The 13836-nt window shown below is 49.4% G+C and overlaps 1 protein-coding gene across 1 annotated transcript; it reads right to left on the reverse strand.

Annotated features, from left to right (window-relative positions):
• Positions 1–762: 762 nt before the first annotated feature.
• On the reverse strand, positions 763–7778 carry WAS (WASP actin nucleation promoting factor). Its single transcript, XM_046673485.1, has 12 exons — positions 7617–7778; positions 7117–7257; positions 5943–6029; positions 5740–5842; positions 5587–5628; positions 5437–5493; positions 4448–4622; positions 3419–3461; positions 3064–3217; positions 2447–2856; positions 2041–2155; positions 763–1050 (listed from the first exon to the last, which is right to left on the reverse strand). Exons 1-12 carry the CDS (start codon positions 7746–7748, stop codon positions 995–997), a joined length of 1515 nt encoding a protein of 504 aa, XP_046529441.1. The 5' UTR covers positions 7749–7778; the 3' UTR covers positions 763–994.
• Positions 7779–13836: the final 6058 nt, after the last annotated feature.

Genomic DNA, 13836 nt, shown 5'->3' on the forward strand with positions numbered 1-13836 from the left:
TCAGAGCCAATCTTACTCACCTCCCCCCAAAATTAAATTAAATAAATAAATAAAATAAAATTGAGAAGGGGATCTGCCCATTGGTGTCCTGGTGTGTGAGCTGTTGTGTGCATGGAGAGTGGGGAACTCTCATGGTCTGGTATTCTGTTGCTTGAACGGTTTAAAAAATAATTAAATAAGTGAATGAATAAATAACTCTCCCACTCATTCACCACACCCAGCCTTACACAAAGCTTTTCCCCACCTCAGGGCCTTTGCACTGGCTAGTCCTTCTGCCTGGAATGCCCTTCCCCCAAATATTCACCTGGCTGACTCCTTTCTCTTTAGGTCCAGTATAGCTGTCACCTCCTCCAAGTGGCTTTCCTTGAATGATCCATCTGAATGGCATCTCCCCTCAGCACATCATAGCATTTATTGTGATCTAGAAGTATCTTTTGTTTCTATTTGATTCCTTGTTTCTCGTCTGTCTCCGCACCTAGAATGTCAGCCTCACAAGAGCAAGAAGTGCTGTCGGGTTTTTTCCACTGCTTTATCCCCAGCTCCTAAAGTAGCGCCTGGCAATAAGTGTTTGTGGAAAGAAAGAATGGCAGAAGGAAACAAAGAAATAGAGGCTAAATGACCTAGGGCACAAATGAATGAATGACCGTATCCATGTAAGGCTAAATAAATGAAATGGGATAGATGAATATGAGGGATTTGGGGGAAAAACACCCCAAATTCCCAACTTTGAAAAATAATGAACTGCATTTAGAGAAACAAAAAGACAGTTATTTTATTTTTGTTTAAAAATTCTTGAGTGAGGAGAACTGAGAAATTTTGTATAAAAAGGGCCCCAGCTATTGCTAGGGCATGTGTCGGGGCCAGTCAGAGATAACAGCACTGAAGGGGGTGGTGGGGAAGAAACGGGATTTGGGGGCCTGGAAGCCGAGAGTGGAGGGCAGCGAGCAGCGGCTGCCACAGGAGTGGGCACAGAACAGGTGTAGGGGGAAGCGACTCAGTCGTCCCATTCATCGTCCTCATCTTCATCGCCAGCCTGGTCCTCCCCTTCGTCTGGAGGGAGAGAGAGAGAGTGGAATTCAGGTTCAAAAGCCCTGGTACGGAGGTTTACTAGGGCCCGAGAAATCGGGACTCAGGACCCTGGGGGGCTGAGGTCTCCTGCTAGGAAATCAGACCTGGGGCCTGTGCGTTGGGTGAGGAAGGGGTCCCCTTACAAGACAGGGATTATAGCTGGGGTTTGAGTTCTAGCTGGAGTTGAAGTTAAGATTATTGTTAAAAATGTGCCGTTAGTTGGGATATGACTGTCACACAAAGGGTTAATGTTAACAGGTTTGTCACTTAATGGGGTAAATTTAAATATTATTAGCAAAGGTGGAGTAAATTACAATATTATTGTTTCATAGAGGGTTAATGTAAATATTGTTGACACATAATGGGGTTAATGATAATATCATTGTCAAAAGATGAGGTTCATTATAATATCGTCATATAACAGATTCATGTTAACCTTGTGGAGACACTCAGGGCTTAATGTTAATATTATTGTCAAAGTTGGAGTTAATTATATTATTGTCACATAATAGGTTGAGGTTAATATTATCCTCATGTAATTGTCCTATAATGACGATATTGTTGACACAAGGGATTCATGTCAACATTATTGTAAAAAGATTGGGTTAGTTATAACGTTATCACATAATGATATGTTACTATCATTATTAATAAATGAATAATGTTAATATTATGATGAATGTTAATGAATGTTAATCTGATGACACATGGAGTTAGGGTTAATATTATTGCCAAAGATAGAGCTGATTACACTATTGTTACATAATGACAATGTTAACATTGTCAAAAAGGAGACTGATACAAGATTCACGTTACTACTATCAACAACAGATGGGGCTAATGTTACTATTGATCGTGACTGTTGGGGTCATTTGTAGGCCAACACTAGCGCTGGCAACCAAGGTCACTGTCCTGGCAGGATGAGCTCGGAGAGGGCAGCTCACAGCCTCGAGGGGGAGGGTGGGCTCTTACCGGAGGAGTGGATGGCTCTGCTTCTCTTCTGCATCACATGCATCAGGGCCCCCACCAGCCCTTCCGAGCTCTGAGGTGGCGGCTGCAGCGCTGAGCTCTCTGGAGCCCCAGGGGTCTGCAGCAAGCAGGGTCCAGGACAGAGGGCTCAGGGCTTGTGAGAGGAGCACTTCTCCCCACCACCTTTGACATTATTCCTCCTCCCACACACTTCACTCTCCTTCAAGGCTCCAGGCCCACCTCTCCCCACCAACCTCCCAACTCTTTCACTGAACCCCAAAAGCCTAGGAATGCCATCAGTCTCAGCCCGGCTCCAGCCCCGGCCCCGGCGCCAGCCCCATAATATCCTGACTCGCACAGCACACACCAGAGTTCCAGACCCCCAGTCCTCCATCCTGCCCCTCCTTACCTTGTTCAGCTGAATTCCCTGCCGGATTTGATCCAAAAGTGCCCCTCGACCCCCACCAGTGGCCGGGCCCCCGGAAGGCCCCAGAGTAGGAAGGGGTGGAGGAGGAACTGGCCCGTCCCCAGAGCTGGGTGGTGGTGGTGGTGGTGGTGGTGGTGGCGGCACGGGTGGTCCCCCAGCTCCAGGGGGTGGAGGGGGTGGTGGTCCAGAACGTCCAGTGGCTGGTGGGGGTGGGGGTGGAGGGCCCCCTCGTCCCGGGGGTGGAGGTCCCCGGGGAGTTGGTGGGGGTGGAGCACCTCCCAAAGGTACAGAGGGCAGTGGACCAGAACGACCCTTGTTACTCCCCACAGTAGGGGGCCGGGAGGGCTGGTTCCCTCCTCCTCGGGATGGTGGTGGGGGCGGTGGAAGTGGCTCTGAGGGGGAAGAATAACACATAGCTATTATTATAGTTTTCTTTAGAGCCTCAGTTTTGCTCATCTGTTAAGTGGGTACCCCAGCTGACCACCTCCTGATTCAAGCAATATAAGGGTTCCCATAAGGACTGACTGGCTGCAGTGTATCTCTTAGAAATCAGCTACCAGGGCTGGAGAAGAAGGGGGTGTCTAGAAGCGGGGACTCACCGTGGCGCCTCATCTCCTGCCGCACAGCCTCCAGCCCGCCTTGGTCCTCAATGAAGTCATAGATAAGTTTGGAGGTCTCGGCATCGGTGAGCTGGGCCTCGCTGATGCCTGCCCTGGAGAACAGGCTCCGCAGATCCGGGTCCAGGTTGTTCACCTGCCCGGGAGGAAAAAGGCCAGGGTAGGGGTGGGGGAGTAAGGTGGGGAGGGAAGGGGCACACATCATCATTGCGTCCACCCCAGAGAGGGATCTGAGAGGGGTGTGGGAAGGGTGGGGTCTGGGGGTAGGTCTGAGCAGTGGACTATTGAAGGCTGGGTGGGAGTTGAGCGGGGTCCAGGGGATTTTGGAGTTACTCACGTCAAATCCATTCTGGGGGTCCCACCCCACGTGGCTGACATGTCTGGGGGAGGTGAGGAGACCCCAGTGAAGCTCCATCGTCCTTCCTTCCCTCCCTTCCTAGTGAAGCCCTCTTGCCCGCCCCTGCCCCGAGGGACTCTGAGGGGCCAGAATTAATGAATAAGTCATAAGTGAATAAAGGAGCAAATGAGTGAGAGCAGGAGTTATGGCATTAGAAGGGGTCCACCGATTGTGGCACCCATCTGTCTACCCATCCCTTTATCCACCATCCATCCACCCATCCATTCGTCCACCTAGCCATTCACATTCACCTGTCAGACCACTGAGCCATCATACTTTTGTCTCTTGACTCATCTGCCCACACATAGCTGTTTACCCATTTGTCCACCAATCAATCTATCCTCACACACACTTGTCCATCCACCCACCCATCTACTCACATGCCCACCTTTCCATCCATCCACTCATTTGTCTACCCTCTCAACCACACGTTTATGTCCATTTGTCCTTTGAACAGTCCATTCATCCACATATCTGGCCACCTATCCATCCCCATCCACCTTGTCTGTGAACCAATCAATCTATATATCCATCTGTCCACACACCCACCCACTCACCCATGCATGTACCACCCACTTCCCATTTACCCATCTACCCATCCATCCAACCACCTATCCATTCAATCTCCAACCTTCCCATTCATTCACCCATCCATCTATCCTTCTACCCACCCATCCACTCATCCACCAGCCCACTCAGGGTGGGACTAGGGTGAGGCAAGTGAGGTGCCTAGGGTGCAAAATTTAAGGAGGCACTCACTCTCAGAGTTGTGAATTGCAGCTGTAGGAACCTGAGAGCGACTGCCTCCATAAATTCTGCAACCTTGGTGCCTCATTTGCTTCTCCCTAGTCCCAGCCCTACGCCCACCCATCCATCTGCCCATCCTTCCAATCAGCTCTCCTCCTGTCCACGTGTTCATCTACTTCCCCCTCCCAGGGATCTGTGGGCTCACTGGGGAGAGGTTCTCACTTGAATCCACTGGGTGCACCAATATCAGCCTTGCTGATCTTCTTCTTTCCTGAGCGTTTCTTATCAGCTGGGCCAGGCCCAGGTGCTGGGAGCCCACGGTATCGTGAACTTGTGATGTCTGGGTTCTGGATGTCCACTGTCACCAGTCCCAGGGACAGTGAGCCAGCTGGTGGGCCTGTGGGGAAAATAGAGTGACGGGACCATTGACCCACTTACCTATCAACCAAAGCATATGGACAAGAGTCAAGAAGACTGTTGGGCGAATCTGTGTGTTTGATGGTCATGGAGGAAGTGGATGAGGGGTCCAAGTAAGGTTTATGGAAAAGGGAGTGGGTCCCGCAAACCATTCATACATTCATTGATTCATTTATTTATTCATTCACTCATGCTTATCACTTAAGTATTGACTCATTCATTCACTCATTGAGTAATTTGTTATTCATTCACTCATTCATTTAATCATTGCTTTTTCACTAACTGAAATTTTATGTCACTTACTCATTTATGCATTGTTCAATTCATTCAATCACTCACTCATTCATTAATTTACTCAATCATCCATCCATTCATCCATTTATCCACGCACCCATTCATCTATACATCTATATACCCACTTATACATCTATCTATATTTTCATCCTCCCATCAAGTCATCCCCCCATTCGACCACCTATCCACCACCAACCGATCTATATTTTTATCGTCCCATCAATTCATCCCCCCATTCAATCATTGATCCACCCGCACATTCATGCACCCATTCATCCATCCATCCTCCATCCAGGTACACATCCATGCACCTGCTCATCCATCCACACAGCCATCCATCTACCCATCCATCCACCCACTCACATATCCACTCAACCATTCACCCACTTATCTCTGCGCCCACCCAACTACTCATCCATCTACCCACTCCTCATCTATCCATCCATCCACTGCCTTAACCACCCATCCACCAAGAGACACAGGGGAGAATCAGCACTCACCACCTTGGTCTCCACCTGGGTATGAGGGAGGCAGGGATGGGAGCCCTCCTCTTCTCTCTGGGAATATGGAATGGGTAGAGAGCTATCACAACTCTGTCACAGGTTCCTGGGCTAGCCCCTTATTACTCCTACTTGCACTAGAGGACTCACCTTCATTGGCTGGTGCTGGTGGTGGGGGTAGCTGGCGTCTGTCTGTGGAGAGACAGGTGGACTGGGAACCAGAACCATGAGAAGGGCTTTTCCAGCTCCCCACTCTTACACTCACCTCTGCTCACTTCCTTTCCTCCCCCAAGGCCTCCTCACCTCCACTTTGCCTCTGATTCCTTTTTTGTATCTTCTCCTGCACCAGAGCCCGGAAGGCCTGGGCCTCGCCCTCGTCTGCAAAGTTCAGCCCTGCTTGGCAGTCCTGCACATGCCTTGGGGTCAGCAGCCTTCCAGGCCCCCCCCACCTTTCCCATCTCCTCCCCACACCCCAACTCTGGCCCAGGGGTTGGGTGGTCACTTACATCTCCAGCAAAGGTGTGGAAGAAAGGGGTGGGAGTGGAGTAGACTATCTGTGAGTACAGCTCCTGTTCCCAGAGCAGCCGGCCAGCCTGGAGAGGTGCAGGGTAGAGAACACAGCGGCACTGAGGCGTGCCCTGGGTGGCAGGCCTCAGTTATCTAGGCACGGAGCATACTGTCCAGATTTGGGGCCCCAGGATCTGATTTGGAGATTTCCAACTCAGCATCAGAGAGTTGGGGGTCTAGGTGTCAGATGTGGGGGGTTGGGGTACAATACGGGAGTCAGACACGGCAGTGAGAGATCTGTATTCAGAGTTCAGGGCCCTAGATGTGGGACTCGGGGGCTTGAATTTGAGAATTTCGGACTCCAGTCCTGGGAAACTGAGCCCGTCTGTAGACTCCCTTCATTTGGACAAGTAGGGCTCCAGTATTGGCAGTTGGGGTTGAGATTTGAGGTTCAGACATATAGATTTGGGAGCTTGAGGGGCAGGGTTCAGCCAAGGTAGGCACAATTTGAGGTTTGTGGAGCAGAGTTACGGCTTAGGAGTTTGGTCAATATTTGATGGCCCTGGGATCTTGATGTGGTTATGCTGGGTCCATCTTCATGGGTTTAGAAGGATGAATTTGGGGTTTATGCCTGGAGAGTTCAGGTTGCGGGTTTGTGGAACCGATTTTCGGCTTAGGAGCTACTTCAGTATTTGAATGTTCAGGAGTTTTAATATGGGAATTCTAGGGTCCATGCTGTGGACTTAAAAGGACAGATTTGGAGTTCAAGACTCAATAGCATATTCCAGTTTGGGGTTTGTGGAACAGATTTATGACTTAGGAGCTAGGCAAACATCTAGGGGTCAGGAGTTTTGATGGAGGACTTCTGGGACCCAAAATGTTGAGTTTAGAACAGATTTGAGGTTCGGGTAAAAATACAGTGCTCATGTTTTTGGAGTTTGTGGAACAGGTTAGATTTAGGAAGTATACTAATATCTAGGGGGTTATAGATCTTGACATGGAGACTCTGGGGTCATCACAGACTTAGAAAGGCAAACAGAGTTTGACATCTGGATGAAGTTTTTGGTTTTGGGGCTCAGGGGTTCACTGGTCTGAGGGCTCAGGGCTATGGACACTGATCTGGATTTGGGGGTTCAAAATTCGTTTGCATGTCCAATGGAGAGCAGGGGTCACCTGAAGGCCATAAAGGCGGATGAAGTAGGACTTCTGGGGGTTATCTTTCACGAAGCACACAGCCCCACAATGCTCCTTGGTCCAGTGCTTGGCTCCAGGGGGTAGCGCCAGGTACAGCTGAACAACCGCAGTGGCCAGTGTCTGGAAGAGGAGAGCAGGGCTCAGAGGAGTCTGGTCAGGGGCAGCCAGAGGGTCTGGGAGCTGGAGCTGGTTCTTCCTTGCCTGTGGCTGTCATGGCCCTGGAGGAAGAGCCACAGCCAGAGGGAAAGTGAATAGACATTGAGATCTTCCTGGGATTGGTCAATGGGGGTAAGTGGATTCTAGGAGAGGAGATGATGGAGAGGGAGAGGAAGAAAGGAAAAAGATGGGAAAGATGAGGAGAGAGGAAGGGGAGGAAAGGAGGAGAGAGAGAGGATGGGGAAGATGAGGAGGCGGAAGAGGAGGAGAGGAAGAGGAGCAAAGGGAGGGAGACAGGGAGGGCCAGGAGATCCCCAGCTCACCCAGCATTTCCGTCCAAGCATCTCGAAGAGTCGCTGGTTCTCGTGGTCCTGGAGGAGGGTGGAAGGTTTGTTCTGCTGAATCCCAGCTCCTCCACGGCCCCCAGGCCTGCCTCCCGCAGGGCCCCCACTCATGGTGCCTCCTGCCCTTGTCCTCTCCGGCTAGCCTCTGGGTGCAGGGTAAGAAGAGGAACTTCCGCAGTGAGCAGGGGAACAGGAAGTGCAAAAAACCACAAGGGAAACAAGTCCTTCAGGGGCCCCTCGGTGGGCCTGGCCTCCCTCCTCCTCCCTAGGACAGGCTCGGACCCTCCTCCCTCAGACTGGAGCCCTCCTCCATTTGACTGGTTAGACCCATCTTTTGGACCAGCTCATGTCCTCCTCCTTCTTTCTTACTCTCTGGGGCCCATCTCCCTCTGACTGGCTCAGACTCTCCTCCCTCTGATTGGCTGGCAGCAAGAGCTAGGCCACTGAAGCACTTCTGCACAGGAGCAGGCACGGAACTGGGTGGCCTCGTTCTTCCCCAAAGCATCCAGTTAGTCTGGGCCCAAGGTCCAAGGTCCCCAGTGCTGAAAGGTTACCGCGTTAACACTTCTCCTTTACTGACACAGTGAGCACCCCGGATCCCACCCCACTACTGAGACCCGTACAACTTGCAAGCTCTCAGCTCACTTCCCATCCCTTACCTCTGCCTCCCCGCAGCTCCCAAATTACTTTCTAATTATCATCCCCTTTTTTGGAGAAAGGAATAGCATATATGAATGCCTAAACAACATTTTGTTTACTTTTCATGGCTTTTGAAATTTTAAAAGTATGTAATCTTCAGAGACTTGCTTCTTCCCCACTCAACATTCTATTTTTATCTAACAAACATTCATGTACCACTGAATGTGTCGGGCAGGCACCGTTCTGACCTCTTTGTAAATACTGACTCATTTCAATCCTCGCAACAGCCTGTGGTGTGCACACTATTGCCGGGTCCATTTGACAGAGGCACAGAGTAGTTAAATAATTTCCCAGTAGCTCCCAGAAAGCAAGTGGTAGAGCCTGGATTGCACATCAGGCAGCCTGGGTCCAAGGTGCACACTTTTCATGACTATGCTCCACTCCTTCTCTCTATTACTAAGATACATATTTGCTTATAGCATTAGCTGTTCATTTTCACTGCTATATAGTATTCTATTGTGTGGCTGTACAATTTTTATTCATATTCTCCTGTTGACAGATATCTGAGCTGTTTCTGGCTTTTGCTGTTGGGAGCAACAGCACTGTGTTGGCTCCCGTACACATCTCCTGGGCCGCAGAGGCATGCATACTCTCCGGAGGGGACTAGGGAGTCGTGGACTTTGCATATCTCCAACTTTACCAGTTAACGCCAGACTGTTTTCCCCAAGTGAAGGCTAGCTCAGTCCTCACTCCTCCCTGGGCCTCAGTTTCCTGTTTGGGGACACGAAGCTCTCAGGCACACATACAGGCACAAAAACAGGTCTGGAGTATGACTGACATTCCCAGGTACCTGACAAGAAACAGCACATTTCAGGGTGGGACCCACAGTCCTGCCTGGAAACCTGTGCAGCTCCTACACCCGCAGGCTCAAAGCTTCCCTCCTAAGCCTGGGCTCAAAGCCCCTTCTGATGTGGCCGTTCCAGCCTCCCTCCCCGCATCCTCCCTCACAGCTTAGCTGATGGCGCCCCAGCTCACCAGGCGATTTCATACCTCCAAGCCTTCCAGCCTGGTCGTTAGGGCAAGCCCTGGCTTTTCCTTAAAAGGCCATTGCCTCCTTCATGCTAACACTGCTCACTGCGCTCTCGCTGTGGGCCAAGCGCATCTCCAGTATCTGACACAAACTACAGGCTCAATAAACATTTATTGAAGGAATGAATGAGGGATTCATGTCTAATTTGATTTAGTGTTTTCTGAGCTTTTTCTAAGTGCCTTACATCTATGAACTCATTTTACAATCACAGACGACCCCATGAGATAGGCACTCCTGTTATCCCCATTTTACTAATAGGGAAGGCAAGGCCCAGAGAGGCTTAACTGACTCGCGGGAGATCACACAGCTTGCGAGTGGTGGAACTGAGGCCAGTTCCGTGAGAATCTGTTCCTAAACTGTTAAGTGCCTCATGGGGCCAAGATACAATTCTTCTGCCCCCCTCTATGTCTTTTGTCCTCCACCTTCCTACTCCTTCTCTCTCTGCCCCTAGATCTGTCCCCCTTGAAGTCTACATCAGAGACCTTAAAACTCTGCTACATTGGCTGTTTTTATTTAACATGTATTTTTTTATTAAGATTATGATAGTTTACAACCTTGTGAGATTTCAGTTGTACATTATTGTTAGTCATGTTGTGGGTACACCACTTCACCCTTTGTGCCCTCCCCCCACCCCCCCTTCCTCTGGTAACCACCAATCAGTTCTCTTTGTCTATATGCTAACTTCCACCTATGAGTGGAGTCATACAGAGTTCGTCTTTCTCTGTCTGGCTTATTTCACTTAACATAATACCCTCAAGGTCCATCCATGTTGTTGTGAATGGGACAATTTTGTCCTTTTTTATGGCTGAGTAGTATTCCATTGTTTATATATATATATATATATTTTTTTTTTTTTTTTTTTTTTTTTTTTTTTCTTTATCCAATCGTCAGTTGATGGGCACTTAGGTTGGTTCTATGTCTTGGCTATTGTAAATAATGCTGCGATGAACATAGGGGTGCATGGGACTCTTGGGATTGCTGATTTCAGGTTCTTAGGATAGATACCCAGTAGTGGGATGGCTGGGTCATAAGGTATTTCTATTTTTAACTTTTTGAGAAATCTCCATACTGTTTTCCATAGTGGCTGCACCAGTTTGCATTCCCACCGACAGTGTATGAGGGTTCCTTTTTCTCCACAACCTCTCCAACAGTTGTCACTTTTTGTTTTGGATACTTTTGCCATTCTAACAGGTGTAAGCTGATATCTTAGTGTAGTTTTGGTTTGCATTTCCCTGATGATTAGTGACGATGAGCATCTTTTCATGTGTCTATTGGCCATCCTTATACCTTCTTTGGAGAAATGTCTGTTCATGTCCCCTGCCCATTTTTTGATCGGGTTGTTTGATTTTTTGTTGTTAAGCTGTGTGAGTTCTTTATATATTATGGAGATTAACCCTTTGTCGGATAAATAACTTGTAAACATTTTTTCCCAATTAGCAGGCTGTTTTTTTGTTTCAATCCTGTTTTCCCTTGCCTTGAAGAAGCTCTTTAGTCTGATGAAGTCCCATTTGTTTACTCTTTCTATTGTTCCCCTCATCTGAGGAGTTACGGTGTCCGAAAAGATTCTCTTGAAACTGATGTCAAAGAATGTACTGCCTATATTCTCTTCTAGAAGACTTATTGTTTCAGGCCTAATCTTTAGGTCTTTGATCCATTTGGAGTCTATTTTTGTGAATGGTGAAAAAGAATGGTTAATTTTCATTCTTTTACATGTGGCTGTCCAGTTTTCCCAGCACCATTTGTTGAACAGACTTTCTTTTCTCCACTGTAGGCCCTCAGCTCCTTTGTCGAAGATTAGCTGTCCATATACATTGGCTGTTTTTTAAACTAACATTTAAAAGTTGCATATTTTCTGTTCTTACTTCTGAGTAGCAGACAGGTTTAAAATTTCTGTTTTTCTCTAAAAAAAGAACCTAAAGTAGATTTTTGTGATTTTAGTCCCTAAGAGAATGAGTTTCCTCACTGTGGAATATAGTGATTTATTAATCACTTTAATATCAAGTTGCATATTATTCAGATTACTGAATCACTCTGTGGACCTGCATTAATAATTTGCTGCTCATTTCCTTTACTTTCATGTGGTCCCATCAACTCTTGCTCTTCTGCACTGGATGACAGTATTTGGTGAGGCGATGACCTCAAAGGTAATTTGCTCTCCTGGGCCTTCAAGTAGCTTTAAAAACAAGATCAAAAACCTTAATCCAGCTTTTGTGATTGTCCTCAGCAGGAGAGTGTGTCGAATACAATCAGTGAACCACAGCTGGGAGCCGGAGTTCTAACTTACTTCTTAGTAATCCAGTGAATACCGCAGAACCCCCAGGAACCAGGAACCAGGACACACCCAATAACTTACACCCACCTCATGCTCCCCCATCACCTCCCCCTGCCACCTCCCCAGGGGTCACCAGATGGAGAACCATTTCCTGTTTCTATCTTGTGCTTATCTGCTTTATCTTGAGAGGATATTGCCTACAAATCCCAGTCACCTGAGGAGGTAATAAGACGTCAGGGTGTCTTCCACATTCCCGTCACCACCACCAGATTGAGTCCATGGAGGAGACACAGGCATGGGGTACTTCTGTCCTCTAAGACCAAACCGAGGCCAAGACAATGGGGCATTCCCATTGCCATGCCATCCTTCTCCTCTCCTTACTTTCCTGCCCCTCATAGTCTTCTATACCCCTGACTGAGGGGAGCTTCCTGGGGATAGGCCCGACCTAAGGAAACAGCAGTTCCTGCCCCTCTGACCCAGTGCTCCCTTTTAATAAGAAACATTTAGGGAGGCCTCCTTTCACCATCCTGGAATGACATTTGTGGACTGTAGGAGTCTTGGTAGTGTGGGGCTGTCCCCCAGCATTCCGGGCCCCTGCCCCTTCAATGCCAAAGTACCCCCGTCATTGTGACAACCAGTCTGCCTACCAGCAATTCCCAAAACACACCCCCAGGGCGGGCAGGAACAGGACCTTTGTCTGTCTTGTACATTGCCATATCCCCACCACCCGACCAGGACCCTGCAGGCAGAAAATCAATATTTGCTGAATAATCCTTGTACAGTTAGATATCTCTGCCGTGATTCACTGTCCTCTTCCCGGAGGGCTCCCCCGTCCTCTCTGCTTGGGGAAAGGGGGAGAAGAACAACGCAGAGTGTGCAGGGGCCAGCCGCGCCATGGAGGTGTCCGCACTGTTCACCCATGCTCCCGGCAAATGGGTGCTTCAGGGCCCTCGGGAGAGGGGCCAATTTCTAGTCCTGGCGAGGTGGAGTGAGGACAGGGTGCGTGCGCACAGAAAAGCAGAGACACCTCTAGAGGGAAGAATGGCTCAGCGCTTAGAACCACAGGTTCTCAAGCTCTACCGCCTGGCTCTGGTTCTGGCTCTGGCACTCACCAGCTGTTTAAAGTCTGGGAACCTCTCAGTGCCCAGTTCTCTCACCCATAAAGATAATAATAGCAGTTAAGGTTGTTGTGAAGACTAAATGAGATAATTCATGTAAAGTGATCAGGACAGAGCTGAACACATTAGAATCATGCATTATTGTTGTTATTGTCTTTATGAAACAGCTGAGTAACTTGGACAAATGAACTATCATCCCTTCAGCCTAGCATTCTCCCTACCCCCACCCCAACCCTCTCCTCAGCCTCCTCCATCAGACTCTCAGGTCCCACCACCACTGGTGGATGGTCAGAGACCCAGAACACATTATCACCTTCCCACAGCCCTTTCTCTACCTTCTCCTGCTGCAAAGCCCACCTCAGAGATCCATTCTCTGGGCCCAGCCAGACTGTTCCAGGGTCGTGACATGTTCCTGGAGCCCTCCCTGCCAACCTCGGAGGTCCCACCCTCCTCCGTTTCCCGCTCTACTCCCCCTACCTGCACAGGAAAACCCTGTGCCAGTCAGCCCTCTCTCCTCCGAGGTTTCTGGCTCCTAACCTCGGACCAGCCGGGGAGCTAAAGGTCCCTTCCTACTCCCTACACTGCCCACGCCCTCAAAGTCACCAACAACTCTCCCTAGATGGCTGCTCCCTACCTCCCTGCACTGCAATCTATGTGATCCCAAGCGTCCATTCCCTAGTCTGTGACACCAGAAGTGTCCACACCCAAATATGTGTGACCCTAGGGGCGTCCACTCCCCAATGTGTGTGAGCCCATGAGTGTCCAAACCCGTGTGACACTAGGAGCATCCACTTTCCGGTCTGTCTGTCCCAAGCGCAGCCCACCCCCTTGACTGTGTGAGCCCAGGCGTGTTGACGCCACAGCCTGGAACGGACCACAGCGGCCGTGGGGAGGAACACAAAATGGAACAGTCCGCCCAGGATGGTACCACTGCGGAGGGGGCGGCCACCTTGCAACATACCACTTTATTTGTGGGGGAGGAATATGACGGCTGCCTCATCCCCTACTGGAGAGGAGAATGTCGCAATCCTGCCTGTCCCAAGATCCCAGTCCCGTCCTCCCGGCTCCCACCGCCTCGGG

This window comes from Equus quagga, chromosome 10, assembly GCF_021613505.1.
Source record: "Equus quagga isolate Etosha38 chromosome 10, UCLA_HA_Equagga_1.0, whole genome shotgun sequence".
NCBI classification, from domain to species: Eukaryota; Metazoa; Chordata; class Mammalia; order Perissodactyla; family Equidae; genus Equus; species Equus quagga.